Source organism: Miniopterus schreibersii (genome assembly GCF_964146895.1).
Source record: "Miniopterus schreibersii genome assembly, chromosome: 3".
In the NCBI taxonomy this organism is placed as follows: domain Eukaryota; kingdom Metazoa; phylum Chordata; class Mammalia; order Chiroptera; family Miniopteridae; genus Miniopterus; species Miniopterus schreibersii.
Window position 1 is genome coordinate 74935683 of NC_138103.1, and position 26244 is coordinate 74961926.

A 26244-nucleotide genomic window follows, 5' to 3' on the forward strand; every position below is an offset into this window, starting at 1 on the left:
GAAGCTGATCGAAGCTGGCAGCAATCCCTTGTAAATTATGAAAGTTGGGGCATTGTCAGAGATGACTATAGGGTGTAAGGAAAGGCGAATTTGGAGGTGAAAAGAAAAGGAAGAGGAGTAAGGGACTAAAAGTAACTTGGCTGTCTCTACATTACCTAGCAAATTCTTTTGAGTTAGAGATGTGATTCCTCCAAATTAAGAGATATAAGTTATAAGATGATTTCCCCTTTGGGAAATATTTTTTCACGTGAAAGAAAAAAAAAAAATCACCTGTACATGATCGTATATTCCATCAATTTAAAAAAACACATTTAAATGATATTATGAAATCATCAACTTTTAATTAAAACTTAAGAGTAAAACTGGTAATTTTTGGAGAAAAACTGGGCAGTATAAGTACAAAATTCAAAATGCATACACCACTTGCTCTGGCATTTTTACTACTAAGAAATGTCTACTATTAATATTATTCAAAATTACTTGAAAAAATACACACACACACACACACATACACAAAGGATGGTCTCAGCAGCACTGCATATAGTAGGAAAAAAATGGAAACAACTTCAAAATCATTCCGTAAGTTAATGGTTAAATATATTCATACTACAGAATATTACACAAAATTTAATACAGTAATAGACCTATTGTACTAACATAAAAAGATATTCACAATATACCTTGCTGACCAGCTATTTTGAGCGAGAACTCGCCTGATTTGGTCAGCAAGGTGTTTAAAATTACTTAAATTAATGTAAGTGCAGACATGAGTTATCTTGTGGACTGGTCAGCAAGGGAAGAAAGAAAAAGCAAACTGCAGAAAAATGTTTTTTAAACTGTATTTTAAAGTTACATACATGTGTGCATGAAAACTGCCTCAAGGAATATAAAGCACACTATCAACAGTTGCCTTGGGTGAGTAGGGAGCTACCGGAAACTAAGGGAGGAAGCTCCTGGAAGCGGGAAGCCAAGGAGGACTTGTCTTTTTATGGTCACACATTTCTATCCTACTATACAGTTCCCCAACATGGAGTCTTATTTTTCAAAATTTTAAGTTTCACACTACTGCACTTTGAGATCACATATTTAAGGCAGCTTTTACCTTCTCCTACAGAATACACTTGCTAATTATATCAACCACCAGTTGATCATATCTTTGTTTCATCAACTGTCAATGCCAGAACGTTCTACAACAGAACATATATGCTTGCAATAACCAAATTATCTCCCTAGGATACTTGCAAAAACTGACTGCTAATGCAAGCCCAATGACAATGAATGTGCTCATCCGCAGGAAGACAAAAGGAAGAAAGAAGTGACATGAAGCCTCCGTCAAACGACTGCAGCTGCTTCTCACTGCTAGATTCGGAACATGTATGCAGTATAAGAATACATCTCCAGGTTCTGACTAAGAACAAAATGAAATGAAAAAAACAACAGCGTGACCTTTTTGCTTAACAAATTGCTTGTGCCTATTACTTTATTTATTGATTGATTGATTTTAGAGAGAGGAAGAGGGACGGAGGGAGGAAGAGAGAGATCAATTTGTTGTTCCACTTATTTATCCCTTCACTGGTTGATTCTTGTAGGTGCCCTGACTGGTGACCAAACCCACAACCTTGGCATATTGGGATGATGCTCTAACCATCTGAGATACCCAGCCAGGGCCCTATTACTTCTTAAGTATTGTTCTTAGAAAGATACACAGGCCATAGTTTTGGCCCTCGTGGAGCTTACAATCAAGTACACATAAGCTACACGATGAACATGGGATTGCTGAATAGGTTTGCTTGGTAATACCTGGAGGAGCCTGAATGGACTGATATATAAGACATGGAGGGACACAGAGGCATTCAGAGGCTAAGTTTAGCTGGACAGGCAGGCATGAATGGAATTTATGGTGTTGGTTTAATAAGAACTATGCTCAAACAAATTGAAATGTCTGATCTAAGAAAAATATACAAGCACACCTGGGTAGAAGAACAAGAGGTACACCTTTGCAGTATGGATCCTAGGTGCCTCCTGGATTTCTGCAGAAATACCACCACCAAAGAGTCACAGGATCAGAAGTGGAAGAGATCTTAGATGTCATGTATCAATCTCATGGGCATGGAAATACATCCCTTCTACATCTGGCTGACTGAGATGGTATCTCTGGGCACATGGCAGCAAGTGAGGGATGAGTCTAGCCTACTTTTAGGATTAGTCGTCTCTGGGAGTAAAAGGGCCACTGAAATCAACCCCCTTTCCCACTGTTCCAATGTCATAGCTTCCCCTCAGTCTGTCCCGCTTTGTTGTAGTCTGCCCAGTATAGTCTAGCCCATAAAGAGGTCACTAAAAGAAGAGCACAAGAGAGAAAGTATAAGAAGAGGAAATATGTGCCACAAAGTCAGAGAAAAGCAAGCTGACTTTCAATTCTAATATCATCCATCCCCCAATTGGTTTTTCTCTCTTCTTGACTATGAGTACTTATAGAAATCCCAACAGGAGGTAAACTCAGTTATCTTATTTTTATTATTATACATGCATGCATATGTTATATCATTAAAATTCTTACAACACCATTAGAGAAAATAATGAGTATTCTAAATATGAGAAAAAATTAGTCTCACCCAAAGTCACATAGCGAAGACAATACTAAACTTCTGGGCCTCCAGATTTCAAGTTCAATGTTCTGTCCTTATACTACAATTTACCAATCTATAATTTATCTTCTTTAATAGGAAGCATAAAGGACCAGAAAAGGTTGAGTTGAAGTAACTAAAAAAGTGGGTTAGCACTTAGAAATCAGTACATTTCTAAGTAAGTACTTAGCAAAGACACCAGCCTCTTTTTTAACAGTATGGGAGCTAGAAAGTTTTATTAGAATATAAAACCAAACGCAAACAATTTTGCTTTAAAAAAATGCAAAATTGCCAAGCTTTGGAAGCAGCCCACGCGTCATCACTAGATGAGTGGATAAATCAGCTGTGGTACACATTAAGATACTACTTAGTTGTAAAAAAAAAAACAAAAAAAACAAGAAAATGTTACCCTCTGGGACAGTATGGAGGGACCTGGAGAGCATTCTGCCAAGTGAAATAAGCCAGTCAGAGGAAGACAAGTACCATGTGATTGCACTCATATGTGAAATCTAATAAACTGAACTAACAAGCAAACAGAGACAGACTCAGAGATAAGAGAGCAGGCTGACAGCTGGGGGTGGGAGTGGGAGTGGCCGGGAGTAGGGGCTGAGGTGGGGTGGATGGAGTGATTGAGCAAAAAAGAAAAAAAGATAAAGAACTCATAGATAAGGAAAACAGTGTAGTGACCTGGATGGGGGTGGGTATGGGTGGAGGTGGAGAAGGGTGTAGGGGTGATAAATGGTGATGGAAAGAAACAAAATAAAAAATATATACTTAAGAAAACACAAAACTGTAACTAGCAATCTCTCTGGAGGGCCATTAACTACCTTACAGCCATTATTTAGCATACAGTGTTTAATTTTGTAATCTAATCGAAGTTACATGGAAAATTTTATAGAAACACAATGAAATGTACAAAAGCCTACTGACAAGGACTGGACTATTACGGTATCTAAATCTACACTCCAACTGCCTTTGTTGAATCTGTGACTTTGGATAAGTCACTAACCAATTCTCCTTGGTTTTTCATCTACAAACTACTGCAATTACAATTCCCAATGTCTAGCTTACAAGGAAAATGTGAGGAACAATGTGCCTGAAATAGGCTTGAAGAACCTATTAATTCTTCAAGACAAAATTCTTTAAAAAATAGTCAAAATAATGAAAACCAACTAATAGAATTTTAAGAAGCATCAGGATAAAGTTAACTAGGAAAAGGAAAGACCTACAACCAACACTGTATTTACCTCTATTTCTATTAAGACTTTTTCTAAAAAATAATAATAATAATTTTGGATAAGCTAAACCTCATTGTCTTTAAGATACCTACTAAAACAATCAAATCTAAATCCTATCCTAATTATATTTATCTAGCAAAGTAAAAGTGATCTTTTCCTTAGAGAAAAATTAACTCTTCCCAGTGTTCTTTTTAAATATATCTTTATTGATTTCAGAGAGGAAGAGAGAGGGAGAAAGAGAGAGAAACATCAATGAGAGAGTCATTGATTGGCTGCCTCCTGCACGCCCCCAACTGTGGATCGAGCCCGAAACCTGAGCATGTGCCCTGACCGGGAACTGAACCTCCATCTCCTGGATCCTAGGTTGATGCTCAACTGCTGAGCCATGCCTGGCCAGGCAACTCTTCCCAGTATTCTTACTTAAGACATATTTCTTAAAGAAAAAATGCACCCACAAAACCATATAAAAAAGTACTGCTTTTAAAAACAGGTTAAAGAATGCTTTATGTACAGCTGTTTGGAGACAGGTGGGACCATGTAGTCAAATAACCAAAAAACATTTTTAATCCCCCCCTACTAAGTCATTAATCAAACAGTTAAAATAAGACCCTCGAGGGAACAGATTTCCCATTTCATCATTTAAGGTCATGGCCTGCTTTCTACCTCTCTTCTTTTTTACCACTTGTCACTAGGATGGAAGTCAGGAAGGAAGGCAGCTCATGTAATTGGCCCATTTCCGGGCTGGGAGCAAATCTGATGATAAATTAAGTGAAGAGAAAGCTGGTGGGAGAAACTGCTCAAGTTCACTGCTCTTGTGAAGCTGTTCTCATACAAGTTATATGAAAATTACATTGAGTCCAAAGCTAACCTGCATTCTGCCCTTGATATTTCCTTAGATATTTTCTTCCAATTTTAGACACTTTGAAAGAAACATATTATGTGAATACTTCTGCACCCAACTTTAGTTTACACTGTTTCATTAGTCTCATTATTTCAACATAGGAATGGATTTTAAAAGCTTTAAGAAAGGACACTTTGGGAGCTGCTATCCTTTAAAACAAGGAAGACAAACAGAACAAACAGCTGACTGTTGCTATGGACTTCTGGTTAAACTAAAACTCAGAACAGAGTGACCCTACTGAATTAAGAAATAGAAGGAAAAAAAGAGAATGCACAGAAGTTTGAAGAAATGGTATATCCTATTCTTCTGCCTCCACTGAACAATTTAGTAAGAAGCCACAAAAGGGTTCATGAGAATTCCCTGAAATGATTGTTAGCTGGCCTGAATTTTCACAAGGCAACGAGACTGAGACAGATGATAGGACAGAACAAAAGCCTACTTGCAAAAGTCCTTGAATGCATGTGCTTTGGGTGGGTCCAAGGTACTTCTGTGGCAGAGTTGTTTACAATCCTGTTATTCAACATTGGCGGACTCTACCAAGTAAAATACTTTACACCCCTTAAGATAGCTACTTGAATAAAGCTGAGCCTGATATGGGGAGAACTAGAAGAAATATGGCTATGAGAATTTTCTTGACATAAAAACCATGTTAAAAATATCTTACAGCACCAAGAGACTTGTAAAAGAATGCTCACAGCAGCTCTATTCAAAACCAGGTCCATTAACAGTGGAATGGACAAATAAATAGTGCTGTTCTCATACCTAGAATACTCTAGAGTTGTGCTGTCCAATAAGGTAGTCACTACCGCATGTGGCTATTGAGAACTTGCAATGTGACTTAGTGTGATTTGAGATCTGCTGAAAGTGTAAAACAGACACCAGATTTCAAAGACTTAATATGAAAAAAAAGGGTAAAATATATCACTATTTATGTTGAATTGATATTTATAAATATTGTGATATTAATATGAACATGTTGAATCAATATTTTTGGATATACTGAGATAAATAAAACCTGTATTAAAATTAATTTTACTTATTTCTTTTTAAATGACACTACTAGAATAGATTAAATTATACTGTGGTTCTTGTATTTCTATTGGATTGTGCTGAGAATGGTCTACTTGTTGGCCTGGGTGTTGGTGTGTTTTGTTAATCTGCACATTTATATTCTATGAACTTTTCTGTATGTTATATCTCACAATTTAAAATGTTTTTAAGAAATGATCTCCAACTGCTTGCCTTAAACACTTATATTTGCTATATCAAGTAATGACTTAGAAGAAAACCTTAAACAATAGGGTTGAATGACTGACTGGCCCTCTTTATCAATACAATTAAAGAAATGTAAAAATGCTAGGCTCCTGAGCTGCTTAGTCAAGACTGTCACAGTCTTCAACATATTTTTAAAATTTTAAAAATTATGTCTAAATATTTTAAAAGCACGGCAACCTATAATTTAACATTATTTATCCTATACTAATGTACTATATATGAAACAGGTGATGTGTTTATTTCTGAAAAGCTGCACATATATTCTTGTGAGTCAACATATTTGCAATGCACAGAATAAAAAGTTGATATATTTGTTTACAAATAAATGAGATTACATGTTTAATATATGAAAGATTTAAAAGAAAACCTTTTGGGGATTTCTTACACACAATAGCCATATCCTAATCTCTCTAAAAAAAGTTGTATTATTTTTCTAAGAATAATTTATTTTCTTTATTTGAGACATTCTATCACAAACTTTCTGCCTTGAAAAATAAATTTAAAAAAATAAAAAAAATTCTGAGTGCGCAAGTCAGTTTACTGATAACAGCTGACATGGGTAAATTAAATGACTAAATAAGTATTTTCAACAACTAATATCTAGTATTTGATGAAATTTTACCAAATATGAAAGTATAAGAGCCAAGCTTTAACAAATGAGAGATTTTTCTAAGCATGAAAGGTGTGGTAGCGAGCATAATGCACAAAACACCTAGAAAAAGATGTTTTAGAACACAAAACTCAGAATTCTCTCAGCTACCTAGGAACAATGCTGATGACCTAACTCACGTTTAATTCTTTTTATGAAGGGTTGAACTTGTAAACAGAAGAAATCTACAGAATGAACGAATACTCACCATGAACTTGGTTAATTTCTGAATTCTGGGATAGAATTTCATCTGCTAATTTTTGAGCAGTTGGCAAAACTTCTGTGTGGTGCACTGTGATCAAATACTGTACAAACTTTTGTAGCTGGTCTCTATTCATTTGAAAGAGAGTCTCTGAAATGGGAAGATGCAATTTGACCTGATCTGGCTTGCGGATACGGTATAAAGACAATGCCACAACATGGGCACAATAAAATATGTCCTTGTTTCCACAGCTGCAGGTCACTGAGGTAATCTTGCAACGATCAAAGCTGATGGCCACATTGCAAACAGTTTCTGGCTCCGATTGTATTGCAGGTTCGGTCACTGTGCCGCTCAAGTGGAAACCTAAATGAAAGAAAGGGAGGAGAGAATTTAGCTTCTACATTCAGATGCTATGAAATACTCTAATTCTTTGAAATGTGTAGTACTTGAGGGCAGCAAGAAAAAAACATGACAGCTTTTATTTTCAAGTAAAAACATTCAAGCCACTCAAACCTCACCCCACTCATTCCCACACCTTAAAGGTAAAAAATAAATGGTATTCAACAGACATCTGAAGTATTTTACACAGCCATATGAAAACACTTATCACATATACCACCACCATTCCTATAGGAAATTGTCAGATCAAAGCACTAATAAGCCATCATTACTCTACTCTGAATCTGTGGTATACGTGATAAAAATTCCCTAGATTAGTGGTTTTCTTCCTTTTTTTAAAACTTTTTTAAGAGTAGGCCAGCTCAGCTTTCTTCTCAACAAACTCCTCCCTCCCATCTTTATTTCAGGTGGTCATTAGTCTCCTTCAGCCAAGTCTGTAACTCTGAGGGGGCTCCTTTTCACAAGCATTGACCAGGAAGAAAGTTTTAATCCTTTCTGTAGCATGCATACCATATCCCCCAATATAGCGATGTGTCTGCTAAAGCCCACCAACTCTCATGCATACCACATCTAAGTAGCTAACAATGATTATTTTCTTCCACATACAGAATTAAAGCTGGTACAGGAGTAGGTTCAATCAATATTCTCGCTTGAGGACAGGTGCGTGCACACACACAGGCACATAAAATCACCAAGTGGCAAGGGGCCTTAGAGGCCTTGGACCTTAAACTTAGAGCCACACAGGAATCCTCCACAATCTCCCAGACCAACAGCCACATGGGCACTGCTAACAGTGTTCCAGAGATGAAACAGTCACCCCACACAGACAACAACTCTCTTTCAGAAAGCCCTAGCTACAGCATACAGCCAACTGAAAATTGCCTTCCACCACCACTGTCACCAGTCAGTCCTGGCATGTTTGGGCAGGAGGCAAATCCTCCTCACACCTCTTCCCTAAATGTGTTTGGAAGGTTATCCTGAATTCTTTTGAGCACACCCATTCAGTTCCATCTTCCCTCCCTGAAAGCCACAGTCAGAGGCCAGGGGTAAACCTTAAGGGGATCCCTTAGGGAACCTCCAGGACACATTGATTACCTAAGGATTTCAAGTGCCTGACAGAAACTTGAAGCTACAAAATAAAGACCTTGGCTTGCTCTCAGCCTTCCACTATCTATATGACTTGAATAAAATTCACCAGGCCTGCCACCATTTCTTCAGATTCCCAAAGGTTCTTCACCATGTGGGAACTGTGGCAGGCTGCAGAGACGTGACATAAGAATGATGGTCAGCTGACACCTAGAGTTCAATGTGGGCATCTGAACCCCACTTATTGTCTTCTTCTTTGGGGGAGGGTAATCAGGCCAGAGAGGTGGAAGAAACACTGAATATTCAACTTAAAGAAATCTTCCAGAATAATATAATTTGATTTTGATCATTCATATACAGCAACACTTGGTGGAAAGAGAAACGTGCCATAATAATTTTTACCAAATTAGTTCATTTTAAAAGAATTTCCTAAAAACAAGTTACTATTATTGTTTCGCAGTAAGAAATTTCAAGAACTGTAATAAGATGGATAGCCTTTGGTTTTCTTCTATAGAGATTACCCATTTTGGTTTTCTTCCAGAATTTCAGAATAGATATTCCAGTCTCCTTTATCTCTTTTAGTTAAGAAGGTTTTTGGAAAACCACAATTAAAGAAAAGATACATAGTAAATGTAATCACATTTAAAAATTTTAGATCTATTTTCCCATGAGGAAAAAGTCTCTAAAAAGCAAATACCAGGAATCTTTCAAAATGAAGAATAAGGGCAGCCCTGCCTTCTTATAGAAGAGAAGCACTATAAGCCCACAATAACTAGAACTTCTGGACAGGCACAGATTAGGACAAAAACAAAAAGCAATGGATCATAAGAGTCCAGAAAGTTCCCAAGAATATACTGTATGTTTAGTGCAAGAAATCTGTTTTGCATCTGTCACATATATATGTGTACAAAGAAAGCAGTTATTACTACAAGAAAATAGTTGTCATAAACTACCTATTTATAAAATTGATCTCTCCCAAGTTAACACTACCATGTCTCTTCTTGACCACCAAAGCAACGTCTTTGACTCTCCATAAAAGTGATACTGGAGAACTTCTATCACACACAAGCAAAGAAAGCCAAGACAATTGAGGACCCAAGAGTTAGACTAGTTAGTATTTAAATAGTCATTAAGGCTATAACTGAACAAGTACTTCAAGAGACTGACTGAACTATCAAAGAAGAGGCCCTTAGGAAAACTGATGAAGTCCTCAGAAAGTTTAGCAAAAGACTCTTCATTCATGTAATCTGTGCAAGTCGGAAGGAAGTACATTGAATCCTGATATCACATACAATTTATTCTCCAATTTCATTAAATTAAACATTAACTACTCTCGTAAAAATTTTTCAAAAAGCAAAGCAAACTATAAAATATTGTGACCGCCAAACAATTTACAAAACATGTGAGGACACAAACATATACATGACTCACAGAGTTAACACTTCATTAATCTGATATCATCAAAGATTAAGGCATTTCATGAATATTCATTTTCCAAGTAATTCTAGATTATCTTTCATGTACCCAAACTCCTTTAAGAATTCCAACCATTTTGGGGGAGATATTTCTATGTTGTAAATTCTACTCTGCCTGCCGCCCCAATCAGCTGACCATTTAGGGTGTTACCAAGTGAGCAGGGCAGCACTCCCTATAAAAGACTACTGCAAATGGCAGTACTCTTTTTTTGTGGGCCTTTTGTTACTTTTCTCCATTATTAGCTATCACAATGACTCCTCTTCTATACTGCTAGCCTTTTTCATAGAAAATTCTTTGCCCCCAGGTTAGCTGCACCTCTGATTTGACTACCTTTGTGGCAGAGATTTAATGCTTAGAGACCTACTTGGGTTTGTGTGTTTTTTGTTGGGGGGGAGGACATCCCCCTTACTTTTAAGTTGGGATGGTTGATGTTGCTAGAAATGAGCAGCTTTACTTTAAATACAGGAAAATTAAATACACGTAAAGGACAGCTGATATATTACTTTTTAAGACTATGCAATATTGATTCAATATATAGGAATTCCATTAAGCCTTACTTCAGGGCAGTATAGTCATGTATTTTGGCTTCTCCAATTTGAAAATCCTTCTTTGAAATTCCACCAACGCACTCTCTGTGGTCCTAAATCATACCAGAGCACACACAAAAGCAAGGAGAATATTCCTCTCAACAATCCCTAAAGGCCTGTAAGACATCTTTCCCCGAAACCCTCCTCTCTACCCACAACCAGTCTTATCTCTTAGGTACTGAGTGACCTAAAACATAATAATGTTCCTGAGCATGGATTTTGCCTTTCTAGAGTTCTGACAAACCCTCACAACCAGCTGTTTTAGGCAAAATTTCCTCTGGGATAGTTGGCTGTTCTAGATGACAAAACTGAGGGCACAAAAAGAAGCAATCTTCCACTCTATGATAAAACATGGATAATTAACTGTTTTCAAAGAACTAAACCCGAAGAAATTATCTAAACCTTTTCTTACAAATATATTTGACTTTACAAAATATAATCTGTCAAAGATAGTTAATCCCATGAGAGCAAACCTCACTGGGCAGCCAAATTTGTTTTGTCATGTCACCACTGAGCCCAATAAAACATTAATATTCATATTATCAATCTGCAGGAACGGAAGAAAAACAACAGAAACCAAGGCACAGTATTGTATAGGCCGTGGTAATAAAGAGACTTTGACTTGATTCAGGTTCTGTCACTTAAACGCTGAGCGCTCTGACACGCTATTTAACATCTCCGAGTCTGGCTCTATTTGTGTGCAATATGTGGCTAGAAATACCTCCTAGGGTTGTTTTGGGATTAAAATGAAATAACATATGTAAAGCACCTGGCACATAGTAAAAGTGCTCATTAAATTTTATTTCCCTTTCCTTCCCTTCCCAGCTGGAGAAGTAGAGGAGGGGTGCTGGATACATTCCCTTCATCTGTAACACTTTTTCTGTGCTACTGGAATTTGGGGAGGAGGAGGTGTCACTCATGACGTGTCTTGGAAAATAAGCTTGTTGGCCACTGAGAATGTTTGAGGTGAACAGGAAGACACTAGAAGGATAATTGCTGTTTGACGACAAAACCAAAACCCTTCAGTTATACTTCTGCTCAATGCAGCACTCTTTCCCCATTTTCCTATTAAGTTCTGCCCACATACAAATAGCTAATATTTCAGAGTGCTACTTTCATACACAGATAAACCAGAAAATATAAGAGAGTAATCAAAGTGTGGTCCAGGGACCAAGAAATCTCTGAGACCCTTTCAGAGTGTCCACAAGATCAAACTTTTTTTCATAATTATACCTAGACATTACTGATCTTTTAAACTTTCTCTCATCAGTGTATATTTATTTTGCACTTGGATACTACAGGTGAGTAGTTAATAAGACTCAGCAGAGAAACATGTAAGGGACAAATTTCTCACACATGAGAATACACTCAAATCATCTACATTAATTTCACATTAATGAGAATTAAGGTCTCTCGAAAGCAAATATTTATTTCTTTGCTGATATTCTAAAATAAGCTTTCCTTGAGAGCTGACTTTCCATATCTAAGGTTAGATTTTAGTTGCATTTTAAAGAAGGCCCAAATTAGACTGTAAAGACAACTGTTTTAAAATACATAAAGAATTTCTAAAGGTTGGCCATTTTGTGTATGTATATGTGTTCAGTTAACTGAAAAATGGTTACAAACGCAAAGCATTAGAAAACTTTTAAGCTAAACTAAACTGTAGACATAAAATATACACTAAAAACTGCTTTTAGAGCATATTCTTTTCAGAAAAATACGCACCCTGTACATGAAGCGCTCAAGTAACATCTTCTTTGTAGAAAAAGAATTTAACAGAAACACTGGTGTAGTACCTACACAAATACATCTTTAACCCATTTCCTAAATAAATAAAAAACCCAGGGAAATTAAAGGCAGAAACCAAGGCAATGTGATGTTATTGCTGAAAGGGTGGCAAAGGTTATGAGGGGTTTTTTGTATTTTTTTTTTAAAGCTAAGTCTAAACAATGCAAAAGTGTTAACATTTAACACTCTCATAACAGAGTATATTCATTGGTTAACTAAACTCACTACACTGGCTTAATGTACAGTAACTAATACCTGATTATGTGTTTCTGGTAAAATAGATGAGTTAATCATTGCCCCCCAAAACCTAACTTTCACCTTTCCTAACTCTGAGAACTAGAGAACAAAAAATCCAACTCACCATGTTGCAATCATCAATTTAAAAAACAAAATGTTTTAATTTAAATTGTGCTTAATTTCCAGATCAGCAGTACTGACACATTAAGGGCCCAAGATGGAGGCAATAAACTCAACTCAAAAACCAACCTGTCTAAAATATGATATTCCTTCTCAACTACATAATTCTCTCAAAGGGAAATCCCAAATTAAAGAGACTACATCCTGTGAGCTGGTTAATTAAATCCTCTAGCCCTAATTTCTAATACTAAGCTTAAAGAGCTTATAGAAAGACATTAGGAGATTTTGCTGGCAATCACTAATGAAGTGGTTTCCATCTTTCAGAAAATTATTTTTTAAAGGAAAAGCTTTATTTTGAAGTCTACCTAGAATCACTCCTACACTTCATTAATATCTGAGAGAAAGACAATGGCAAATTAATGCAAAGCCCAGACTGTAAACCACAGCACACCATATAAACAACATAAAAATTTACGGAGCATGCATTGGATGGGCTCAACCAAGAGTTCCCAGTGGCATTCTGTTCACTATCGGTTTTGTTCTTGTTAATGTAGATTCTTGCACCATTTCATACAAGGATCCGTATGCTCTGAGTTAGTTAGATATGAATGGCATTAGACAGTTATTTACAATTATTTCTGAAAAAAGACATTTATCCACTAATTTAGCTATCTACAATGGGCACCTAGAAGGAGTATTAGTTTAAGGGGGATATGCTAGATTTTGTTTGTAATCACATCTCTCCACTTCATCCCAAATCTTGAAGCCGTAAGGGTTCCCCACCACCACCATTACCATCAAGTAATTTTTCAGAGCTGAGGGAAACAACCATTGCCCAGCCTCAGATTCTAGGTGGGTAGACAGGGAGGTAATAAACAAGTTAGATAGAATCTGAGTTACTTTAACAACTGTAAAGTCACAAGGTACTTAAGAATTTAAATTATTTGCCCCAATCTTTTAAATTCCACTTTATTCCACTTTCTCTGATGCCAACATTTTCTAATACAAGCAAAGCAGCTCTGGCCCTTCTGCCCTTTTAAAAGGCCAGATCAACCAGGCTCCCTTGCTATCAGAATAGCCCCAATGCTGCCCCTTCAGTTCAGTGCTCCCTCTTCCTCCCCTCCCAGACTTGCCCTTTCACCTGGGTGCCCAACTTCTGAAGTGCAAATTAAGTTTATTAGACCCCTATGGTGCCCAAATTCCAATTCTTAGCACCTCTACACACCTCTGTCTTATTTCCCAGGGCCCAGGTCTAAATAAGAGAGGGGAAGGAAAATCCCTTTACCAGTTTATTTCCTGTGTTGTTGCTTACAGAACAACCTTCAGAAATGCTTGGCTGTTTGCTTTAGGAGTGGGGGTGAAGGAGAAACTCTGGAGACTGATTCTGTTTACCAGAGCCACAAGGTAAGGAAAAAAGTGTGCTCAGACTGGGGAGGGGAAAACGCAGGCCTCAGCAGTCAAATTCTGTCACTCACACTCTAGAACTCCAGCCTGCCCCCTCAACCCCAACAGGAGCCCACACATTTTGGCCCAAATAAATTCCTAATGCTTTCCCCCATTCCCAAGCTCTAACAGACTTAATTCCGCGAAGTAGGCACCACCCTCCCCTTTTTACAGGTGTTCTCAGAGAGGTGAGAGAACACACTCTGTATTAAGCAGGTCTGGTAGAAATGTGGGTTTTCTAAAAGCTGAATGATAGAAACTTGTACAAATAAATCTTTCCCCACCAACACATAAATGACTTAAAAGGATGAGGCAAATTAACAGATCCAGACACTTGAGTAAACATTGCTAAGTTTTAGGACCCTTAGAGGCAGAGCACCATGTTTCATTTCTGAAACCCAAGGATCCAGCACAGCCCTTGGAACAATAGGCCAGGCCCTTGTAACTATGTCAAATGAAGAAGGAACTCATGGGTTCTTCCAAGCAATGCCACCCTGTACTGCAGAAGTCACAAGTGACTAAATGCTTTAGCTCTAAACCCAGGATACTTTAAGCTTAAGTAGGACTATTTCTAAGTGTACACTCCTCTCTTATGAGTTAAGCTGGAAGTAGAGGTCTATGACACCATAGGAGAGAGATGTCTGTGGCATCATTGTCACAGAGGACTGTCCTGAAGGAAACATTCAAGAAGCATTTATTAGATGAAAGAACACACAAATCCTTTTATGCTCTTGATATTGGAACAGACTGGTGCTTCTCAAACTGGAATATGCATCAGAATCACCTGGAGGGATTGTTATAACACAGATTGCTGGTTATAACAAATGATGCTGCTGTGGCTGCTGGCCCAGGGACCACTGGCCTAGATGATTAGAACTACTGCCTAAACAAGGTTTTTCTAGTCAGAATATACTCAATTAAACACAGTAAACAGAATACTAAAGAATATATAACTTGTGGTATAAAGAATGTATACAATTTCTAGCTTATTAAATAACCTAAATGTCCCCCATTCCAAGAAGTCAGGAATGGTATGTTAAACTTGTCTGAGCATTAAGAAGAAAAAAAAAATTAAAAATAAAATTTTTACCCAAGGACACGGACAATGGTAGGGAGAGGGGCTGGGGAGAAGGATGGGACAGGGTGGAATGGGTCATTGGGGAGAAAAAGGGTATCTGTAATATTTTAAACAAAAATAAAATTTTAAAAATAAATAAAAATAAAATTTTTAGCCTGGCTGGGCGTGGCTCAGCAATTGAGCGTCAACCTAGGATCCAGGCGATCAGGGATCGATTCCCAGTCAGGGCACATGCCCAGGTTGCGGGCTCGATCTCAAGTCGGGGGCACGCAGGAGGCAGCCGATCAATGACTCTCTCATCATTGATGTTTCTATCTCTCTCTCTCTCCCTTCCTCTCTGTGAAATCAATAAAGATATATTTAAAAGAATAAATAAATAATAAAATAAAATAAAATTTTTACAGTAACAAAAATGTAGCTAAAGAACATATATGCATACCCCATGGACACAGACAATAGTCTGGTGAAGGCCAAAGGAGGGGGAAGCGGGGGTGGGTGGAGGTGGGCAAAGAGGGACACCTGCAATAATGGCAACATTAAAATTTTAAAATTAAAAATAAAAATAATTTTTAAAAATTCTAAATTAAACTATAAAAAGTTTAAAATGATTAATCAGAGTATGTACCTTTACAAAGAAATTGGTTTACAAGTCTCATAGGATTCCTCATAACTGAGATCCTTTGTGTATTCAAAACAATCCAATTAATGGGAAAAACAAATATATATATATATATATATATGCAACAATTTTAATTTTAGTAATATGTTTTTTGCCTAAAGCAAAGTATATCCTATATGAGAAAGTCAGAGGCAACAGAATATATAGGATAACACAAGGTGAGGTTGTTTTTTTTTTTTTTTAATGTATCTTTATTGATATCAGAGAGAGGAAGGGAGAGAAAGAGAGAGAGATAGAAACATCAATGATGAGAGTCATTGATCGGCTGCCTTCTGCACGCCCCGGACTGGGGATCCAGTCCACAACCTGGGCATGTGCCCTGACCGGGAATTGATCACAATCTCCTAGATCCTAGGTGAATGCTCAACTGCTGAGCCAAGCCCGGCTGGGTGAGGTTGCATTTTAAAGAGAATTAAAACCTTCTAAAACAAAATCAGTTTTCCTTCTAACTCCAACACATCTCAGTTAAATGACCTTAGGCAAGTAACTTAGCCTCAATTTTCACTCTATAAAAAGGAAAAAATAATACCTATCTTGCAGGACTGCTGTAGGATTAAAATTGACAATGTATGAGAAACCACAAGGATTTCTTTTATGGAATGCCTGCTATCATCATTACTGTGTGAGAAATGTCACATGCTCTTAGAAGCTTGGCATTTCCAACTAGTGCACTAGCATAAGTGCGCACACTGTTGGAAATGCCAAAGCTCCCAAAAGCATTATTAATGGACAAGGGTTTGTTGTTGCGATTATATTCTAATATATTCATACTTCCAAATTAATGGAGCTACTATAATTTTATTTATTTGTTCCTAATTTACATAGCACACTCTTAAAATGTGGTTTGATTTGAAACAGAAAAGACAGGATCTTAGAAAACTTAATTTTGTCTCAAAATATCTTCTAGTTTCAGTAAGTAACAATTTTTTTACTCCTAGCTTTGATGATTTCTCTACTAAAATGTAAAACACCTTTTTTATCCCTGATGTTTGCCTTCTGTGACAATGTATGTAGAATTATTTTTACAGCCTCAGTCCATCTCGGTGAGGGGCTGGAGACTAACTGAAAGTTGGATGCAACAGGAAGAAAACTCAGTTCTTGTGAAAGAAGAAGTGCCCATAGCTTTTCATTTTCAGTTTATTGCCTGACAGGTAGAGTGAAGTGAGAATTCCTGCTCCCCTCGGAGAATGCCAAAGATGCCAAGGAACACTGGCTGTAGGGCTGCAGGTATCACTATTTCCTGTCTGTGACATCCAGCTGAGAAGAAAATCCTCTCTGCTCTGTGTGTACGTCTTTAAGAACAGTGAGGTAGATGTATATACATTGGCTATGTGGTACATTTTTTTTTGTAAGTATATGGTGATAAAAGAGAAGCAGACAGGTCATCTATTCAAAATATGGATGAAACTTAGTAAGACATTCCTCACCCATATCTTGGAGCAGTGTAATTACAGGTGACTTTTTATTTTCCTTGTTTTGGTTGGTGTGGGGAGGAGTGTTTTTTCTAAAATTTCTATGATGAACACAAATTGCTTAAAGAAAAAAAGTGATTTTGCTAAAATATGAAAAGTGCTCAAAGTGTTCCTGAGTTAAGAATTTGCCACATAAATGATGTCCAGCACATGTTCTGGGAGCCTGGTAATGATCACACACCAAGTGCTACAATGACAGTCATCAATGTGGTCATCGCACTCCTGAGTCGCCCAGCCTGCTCTGACAAAGGACACTTCCAGGCTCTCCTTAACCCATGGATGCTCAACCCTCTTTATGGCTCAACTACCCTCCAGAGAAAAAGAGGAAGTACAGCACTCAAGGTAAGGCAAGGCAGAGAGAGGCTGGGCAACTTCTTCTCCTTTCAGCCATTAGTACCTATTTCCTGTTTCCTCTACTTTTTTCATTTATTACATAAGGAGAACAGATTATATTGCATGATTTCTAAAAAGTTATGAGGTAGGCAGCAATAATGGAGAGCTCCCAGGACAAATGAAGGATGGTAGTTGCCAAACTCACTCACACAAGACCTTTGACCTGCCATGGCTGTTACAAAGTTGAAGGAATGATCATTTCAAAGAACTTGGAAATGATGTGGTAATGATACAGGTATTGATCCAGGGCTCTAACCACAATTTTTCTTTCAATATAAAATAACTGTTAAATAAAGCTGTTTATTAAGAATGATGATCCAATGTTATCAAACCTCAGGATTAAAAAATTTTTTAAAATAAAGTAAAAATTAGAGAACTTCTGTGCAAAAATATTTACTACTGTTCATTTTAAAAAAGAAACGTAAACCCAAATGGCTTCAAATGTGAAAGTGCTAATTAAGTAGCAATTATGCACATAGTGGCTTAATGTGTGTTTCGGAATCAAAATCTGTCTGAGGATTGTCAGTGTAATGAAATGAGAACTGACCTGGGAAAGAGACATGTTTTAAGCCCAGCTCTGCTACTAATTAACTGTTTGGCCCTGAGTCTTTGACCTCATTTTCATATCTAGTACCTTACCTTTCTTTTTGGGGGGAGTGGGGGGTGTTATAAATCCCTTGAGAATCTGAAAAAGGGCACCCCCCCAAACATGCAAAAAAGTATGCAGAGTACCTCAGAGTTTAAGGTCTGTAATCTATTTACTTATTTAGGCTAAGGATTTCTTCATAAATTTCTTCACAGACCTTCAAGCTCCAAACTTTTTAGATTCTAAAGAAGTCTTAAAAGCAACATAAATATTTTGGTCAAAATACATGATGAAAACCTAGATTTTTGCCTCAAATTATTTTTTTCCTTTGGTTTATAATGAACTTTCAAGGACTTTTTAAAAGAACTAATTTAATTGGTTTCTAAGACATTCAGAGGCAAGTGAAGTATCTACCCAAATATCCACATACATGGGGGCAACCATATTTATCCAAGCTCAAGAAACTCTATTGCCAATTCTTGAGAATAGGGAACTTATTTAAATATAGCCCACATAATCGTGGGCATCGAATGATGAAACAGAACAATTCTAGAACAGGTTTTTTAATGGAAATTAAAGGAGAAAAATGATGAGAAATAATTGGCATCATGTATATGATCCAATGACTGATTAGTATTCTATTTCATTATAAAATTAAAATAACATACATATTAAATGCAGTCAAAAATACAGCACTTCAATAACATAAGAAACTAGTCCAAAGACAGGTGGTTTGCGTCTTTAATCAGTTATGTTTATAAAAGCTGCCTTAATTGCCTAAAATATAAATATATTGTATATATATAGTCAAGGAAAATTCCACCATTTAAAACAAAACCAAACAAAAACCTGAGACATACACTATGCAGCTGGTTTTCAGGCTCTGAAATTTTGAAGAAAAGGCAAATAGCCATACATTATAAATCAAGCACATTAGCTTAACAAATGTTTCATCATAGTTCAAACTAATTTCTCCAACAGACTATGAACCCTGCTACGTCAGGTTAAAATAAATTTGCAGCTTTTACATAGAAAAGTGGTCAGAAATTGAAAAAGGTCTCATCTCCAACAGAAATTTATTTCCCTGCTTTAGACACCTACAAACGTTAGAATTGTAAAATATAGCAGAGAGAAGTAAGGACACGATAAATGACAGCCACAGCAGTATCTCTTACTGGTCTAACTGGTCCTTCTCTTTTATTTCTCTTCCTTGCCTAGTATTACTTCTTTCGAATTCTTTCTGCACTTTCAACCTTTGCTAAACACATTTGTACCATGCCTCATTCCCTCATCCTTCACTCCATTTTGGAAAGACTAAGAGAATCTTTTCTGTGGCAGCTATATTCCCCAGCAACCCCAAACTCCACCTGGACCATTTATAAACTGTGGATATCTATAGTTACTCTTGAGCCAAGAATAACATTTTTTTTCCTCTGGGGGAAGCTCTACAGGTTTACCAGGATCACAAGTCTACGTTTACAATTTTTTATTTTTTTACATGCCAAAAATCAGCATTTTGTTAAACAAAGTAAAAAACCTGGGCAGGCCAGAGAAATATTAGCCTTAGAATATTTTCTAAAATGCTAAGGAATCCCCACTTCATTCACTTTGATGATTCTCCCTCAAACAAATTTTGTTTTTTTTCTAAATATATGAAAATTATATTTAAACATTCTTTTTGAGGAGGCTCTGATACATTAAATCTTTCTGTGAAACTGAATTCTCCTGGTGTTACAATGACATCCATACTAATGATATAATTTTTAAAGGAGAAAATCAGAAATGAAAGGTTAACACCTTAAGGGAAGACTAAGGTAGCAATAATCAGATTAAATGAGGATCTGATTTTCAAGATATGACCTTACTAAAAACAGTTGTACCATATGCTCACAAACTTTATCTCTTAGCAATTTTTTTTAATATGTCTTTATTGATTTCAGAGAGAAGAAGGGAGGGAGAGGGGGGGGGGAGAGAGAGAGATAGAAACATCAATGATGAGTCATTGATCGGCTGCCTCCAGCACGCCCCCTACTAGGGATGGAGTCCGGGCATGCACCCTGACCTGGAATCGAACCGAGATCTCCTGGATCATAGGTCGATGCTCAACCGCTGAGCAATGGTGGCCAGGCTCTTAGTAATTCTTAAGAACAAATGGTTCTGCCTGAAAAACTGAGGAAAGGTTTATTTCTGAAACCAGCATATTCATTTTACCAGGTTTGTGAAAATCTTTCAGAAATGTATCAAAACTTCCCTACCTTCCTAAACAGTATCAACAAATCTAATTTAACACTTGCTTGATGGCTCAAGGTTATCATTAAGAACAACATTTACTGTACTATGTCCTCCCAGCAATGCCCTCACGGCCTCCCTCAGCTGGGTTGTTTGGCCCTTTAGCTAAAGAGCTCTGCACTGCCCTGCTGGCCCAGTGCCCTGTCTACTCTTTTTCTCCCACCTTCCTTGCAGAAGTCAGGGCCCCCCTTCTGAGGCTGACATTTTGCTTAGTAGTTGCATCCCCTCTAGTTCTTTTAAAATGCTAGTTTACATCTTCTAGGAGTTTGGAAACTAGATGACTATTGTTAAGGCTGTATATAAATAAGAATAAATGAGGTCTGAGTTTAGGCCTGAAGTTTTCTTCTATGAATGAAGTACTTAAGATTGAGTCTGGAGATATTGGTGGATTTAGCTTGGCATCTTCAATGGCCCTCCTTCTGTTGTTGCTTCATTGCTTTCAATTATATCCCAGATAGAAAATAATAACTTGAGAAAATGAATATACTTTTCAAGTTTTTCACAAAAGTTCCATGAACTCGAAAAGGTAAATTCTGAAATTAATTCTCATTATTAGAAATGTGATGTAGTAACATGCCTAATTAATCACTACTCCTAAAATTAACAAGAAAGTTAACTTTTCTACCTGTCACCATATGAATCTCACTTTTCTCTCAGGGAAAAAAAAAATTGACTTTCAGGATAAACATGTAAATCTAACATAAGAAGGTTCTCAGCTTTTTCAAGACAAACACCTGTGTAAAATACAACAACAACAACAACAAAACACAAGGCTCACCCAGATCTTGGTTTCTAAATACCATTCTCTAATTAAAAAATCCAAACTTATTGAATAAATGGCTGACTCTTCATCTGGGATGAAGAAAAGACTGGTAGTGCCAGAAAGAAAGTGCTTACAGGGAGTGCTTTAAACATTTTGAAGGAATTGTCGCAACCCTCAAAGTTGCAGGATGCAACTATTTGAGCAACAAAATAAACATTAGTATTGGATTATAACTCAAAGAATAAAATAAGTATTTATGAGCCAATAAATAAATAAATAAATAAATAAATAAATAAACGGAGAAGGAACACCTATTTCTTACAGAACAATGTCTTATAACAAATGTTGAAGCGATGAGGGTAAAAATCATCATAACAACAGCCACAGTAATATCTGCTGCTGGCCAGATACACTGACAAATGATAAAAATAGTGGGTGAAGCTTTAAGACTCAATTCTTCGAGTCTGTAACTGTGGCAGTTCTAGCACATACCCACAGATCCTCTGACAGTCTCCCTGCAGTGGGTGGAATTTCATTCTCCTCCCCTGGAGTATGGGCTGGACTTTAGTGACTCCATTCTAATGAAAAGCAAAAAACAGTAGTGGAGATACCTTCTAGTAGAGATACCTGTCAGATGCCACCTTAGGCACATGATCAAGGTTAGAATAATCAATAAGAAGTCATGTTCATACCACGGAGCGCCCCTAAAATGATGCAAGCAGCACACAACATTATTACTTCTGTGACATTCTTACAAAAAATGCACCACCTCAATCTAATCATGAGAAAAGCACCACACAACTCAAGTTGAGGAACATTTACAAAAATACCTGCCCAGTGCCCTGGCTGGTATGGCTCAGTTGGTTGGGCGTTGCCCCCGCCCCAAAAGATTGCTGGTTCATTCCCGGTCTGGGCACATGCCTGGGTTTCGGGTTAGATCCCTGGTAGAGGGTGTGCAGGAAGCAGCCAGTTGACATTTAGCTCTCACATCGATGTTTCCTTATCCCTCTCCCTCCCTCTCTCTAAAAATCAATAAAAATCTTTAAAAGAAAAATACCTGTCCAGTATTCTTCACAAGAGTCAAGGTCATGAAAGACAAGAAAATACCAATAAACTGCCACTGATCAGAGGACAATAAGGAAGCATGACAACTAAATGTAATATGGTATCCTGGAGTGGATCCTCACAGAGGAAAAGAACATTAGTAGAAACACTGGGGAAATCCAAATAAAGTCTATAGTTTAGTTAATAGTAGTGTAACAATATTAATTTCTTAGTTCTGATAACAGTAACATCATGTAAGATGTTAACATGAAGGGAGGTTGGGTAAAGGTTATATAGGACTCTGTACTACCTTTGCGACTTTTCTGTAACTCTAAAATTATTTCAAAATAATTTTATTTATTTTTTTTAAAAAAAACCTGATATAGTTTCTTAGTATGGTTAATTAGACCTTAGCACAGGTTATAAATATCTAAGCCACAAAGATTCTCTGGGTCACATTAAGGTAAATTCCTAACAAGGAGGGGTAGGAGGACCCTAGAGAAATATTTGCACATATGCATCATCAGACACATGAAATAGCATTCAAAGCAGCTTTGTAATATAAAATTGGCAGCCAAAATATCCACCAGCAGCAAACTGAGTAAGTTGTGACATTCTCATATGACAGAATACAGCTGTAAAAATGGATTACAATCACTTTTTTTTAATTGAGGTACAATTGGCATGTAAGTATATTAACTTCAGGTGTACAACATGATTTGACATTTGTATACATTGTGAAATGATCACCACAATAAATCCAGTTAATATCTGTTACCATATACAGTTAACAAATTTTTCTTGATGAGAGCTCTTTATTTAAAAAATTTGTTAAATGTTTTTTATTGATTTTAGAGAGAGGAAGGGAAAGGGAGAAGAACATCGATATGAGAGAGAAACATTGATCAACTGCCTCCTGCACGTTCCCTGACCAGGGATCAAACCCACAACCTGGGCAGGTGTCGTGACTGGGAATCGAACCCACAACCCTTCAGTGTACAGGATGACACTCCAACCAACTGAGCTACACCAGCCAGGGCTTGATGGGAATTCTTAAGATCCATTCTCCTAGCAACTCTCAAATATGCTACAGTATTATTAACCATAGCACCATGCTGTGCATTATATCCCCATTACTTATTTTATAAATGAAGTTTGTAACTTTCCTCCATTTTACCCAACCCAAATCCCCACTTCTGGCAACCACTAATCTATTCTCTGTATCTATGAGCTTGGGTTCTATTTGTTTGTTTCTTCGATTCCACATTTAAGTAAAATTATACAGTATTTGTCTTTCTCTGACTTATTTCACTTAACATAATGCCTTCAAAGTCCATCCATGTTGTTGCAAATGGCAAGATTCCATTTTTATGGCTGAGTGATATTCTATTGTGCTCACATATACAGCCCCATTTTCTTTATCCATTCATCTATCGATGGACTCTTAGGTAGTTTCCTTATCTTCGCAGTTGTAAACAATGTTACAATGAACATGGAAGTGTATATATTTTTTCAAGTTAGTGCTTCCACTTTCTTTGGATAAACACCCAGTAGTAGAATTGCTGGGTCATATGGTAGTTCTTTAATTTTTTAGAGAAAGAGAGAGAGAGAGACACACGGAGGGAGGGAGAGAGGGGAGGGGAAGAGAAGGAAGGAAGGAGAGAGGGATAGAGGGGGAGAGAGGGAGAGGGAGGGAGGGGGAGGGAGGGAGGGAGGAAGAGAGAGAGAGAAATATTGTTTTGTTGTTCCGCTTATTTATGCATTCATTGGTTGCTTCTTGTATGTGCCCTGACCGAAGATAGAATCTGCAACCTTGGCATATCGGGACAATGCTCTAACCTACTGAGTTACTGAGCTGCCCAGCCAGGGCCAGTAGTTCTATTTTTAATTTTTTTAAGACCATCCACACTCTTTTTTCCATTGTGGCTGCACCAATTTATATTTCCACCAACAGTGCATGAGAGTTCCCTTTTAGCCATATCCTCACCAACACTTGTCTTTTTTATAACAGTCATTCTAAAAGGAGTGAGGTATTATCTCATGGTTTTGATTTGCATTTCTCTGATAATGATGTTGAACATCTTTTCATGTACCTGTTGGCTATTGTATGTCTTCTTTGGGGAAAATGTTCAGATCTTCTGCCCTTTTTAAAAATGTGTTTTTGCTATTGCGTTGAATAACTTCTTTATATAACTTAAATATTAACCCCTTATCAGATAAATGATTTGCAAATATTTTCTCCTATTCAGTAGGCTGCCTTTTCATTTTGTTGATTTCTTCTGCTGTGTGCAGAAGTTTTCATTTTACTTTACCAGTAACCCCACTTGTTTATTTCTGCCTTTGTTGCCTTTTCTTTTGGTGTCAGATTCAAACAATCATCACAAAAACCAATGTCAAGCTTACCGCCTATGTTTTCTTCTAGGAGTTTTATAGTTTCAGTTCTTACCTTTAAGTTTTTGACTCATTTTGAGTTAATTTTTATGTATGGCGTATGATAGTGGTCCAGTTTCATTATTTAGCATGTACCTATCCAGTTTTCCCAATACCATTTATTAAAGAGACTGTCCTTTCCCTCACTGCATATTCTTGGCTCCTTTGTCATAAATTAATTGACCCATATATGTGTGGGTTTATTTCTAGGCTTTCTATTCTGTTCTATTATTCTGTGTGTCTGTTTTTATGCCAATACCATATTGTTTTGATTACTACAGTCTTGTAATATAGTTTGAAATCAAAGAGCATGATACTTCCATCTTTGTTTTCCTTTCTCAAGATTGTTTGGCTATCTGGGGTTCTTTGTGGTTCCATACATATTTTAGGACTGTTTGTTCTATTTCTGTGAAAAATGCAATTACCTCTGTTTTGATGAATCTCAAAATACATTACCTAAATGGGGAAAAACTGAAAAAAAGCAAGTTACAGTATATAAAAGAGTAGGCAGAATATAAATGGAAAAAATTCTTTTAAAGGTAAGTAAGTAATTAATACAGTAATCAGGGTGTTTTTGAATTCTGCAGGGAGTGATAAGGAGGAAGTGAAGTATGGAAACGGCACATAAAGGGCTCCAAAGGTACCGGTAATGTTATATTTTTAAGGTGAATAGTGGGTATACAAGTGTACAGTTTTGCTTTATAACTCATACAACTATTATTATATTTTATATGTATTATACATTTATTTTTAACTATTCAAGTTGTGAGGAAGTTTACCTTTTAACAGATACCAGATCTTGTCAGCTAAACATAATTTATTAGGTACTGAAATTTTTCAATCTCTATCAAATCCAGACTTTTACATTCATCTTTTTTGAAGTAGACAACAGCCATTCCTAAAAGCTACTGCAAAAAGTATGTCACCCATTCAGAGCCTACAATATAAAGCCAGTTTAGTTAATGAAGTCCAATGTTACACTGAGAAATACACCTTCTTCCATTTAAAAGGAAAGAAACTTTCCCATATCTCTATTGCCATCATGGGAGAAAGTATTTTCCCTCCAAAAAACAAGAATCTTGTGTATGCTGAAAAAGATAAGAAGAAACCCACATAAGCTGTCATTTCAAAATTCTGAATATACTCTTGTTTCCCTTACAATCAGACCAAAGTTAACTCAGTACTCTGATTAAAATGTCTTAGATTTTGAAGTATTTTATTTTTCAAAAGCCACAAGTTATTTGTAAAACATCCTCAAAATTAAACATTAGGATTTCTTGTTTTTAGATTCCTAGAGTAACTGCCACAGGTTATCACACTTGGGTATAAAACACAGTATTTAAAAAAAGTGAAAGCAGCCCTGGCTGGTTTGGCTCAGTGGTTAGAGTATTGGTCTGTGGACTGAAAGGTCCCAGGTTCAATTCCAGTCAAGGGCATATACCTCAGTTGCAGGCTCCATCCCCAGCCCCGGTAGAGGGGGCTTCG

At 36.9% G+C, this 26244-nt stretch overlaps 1 protein-coding gene across 1 annotated transcript in view; it reads right to left on the minus strand.

The window, feature by feature from the left end:
* Positions 1 to 26244, minus strand: part of ZSWIM6 (zinc finger SWIM-type containing 6) — a 175474-nt gene that overhangs the window by 54829 nt on the left and 94401 nt on the right. Inside the window, exon 2 of the mRNA XM_081131842.1 lies at positions 6896 to 7252. Coding sequence (XP_080987968.1) covers positions 6896 to 7252 — 357 coding nt within the window. The remainder of the gene's footprint in view (positions 1 to 6895; positions 7253 to 26244) is intronic.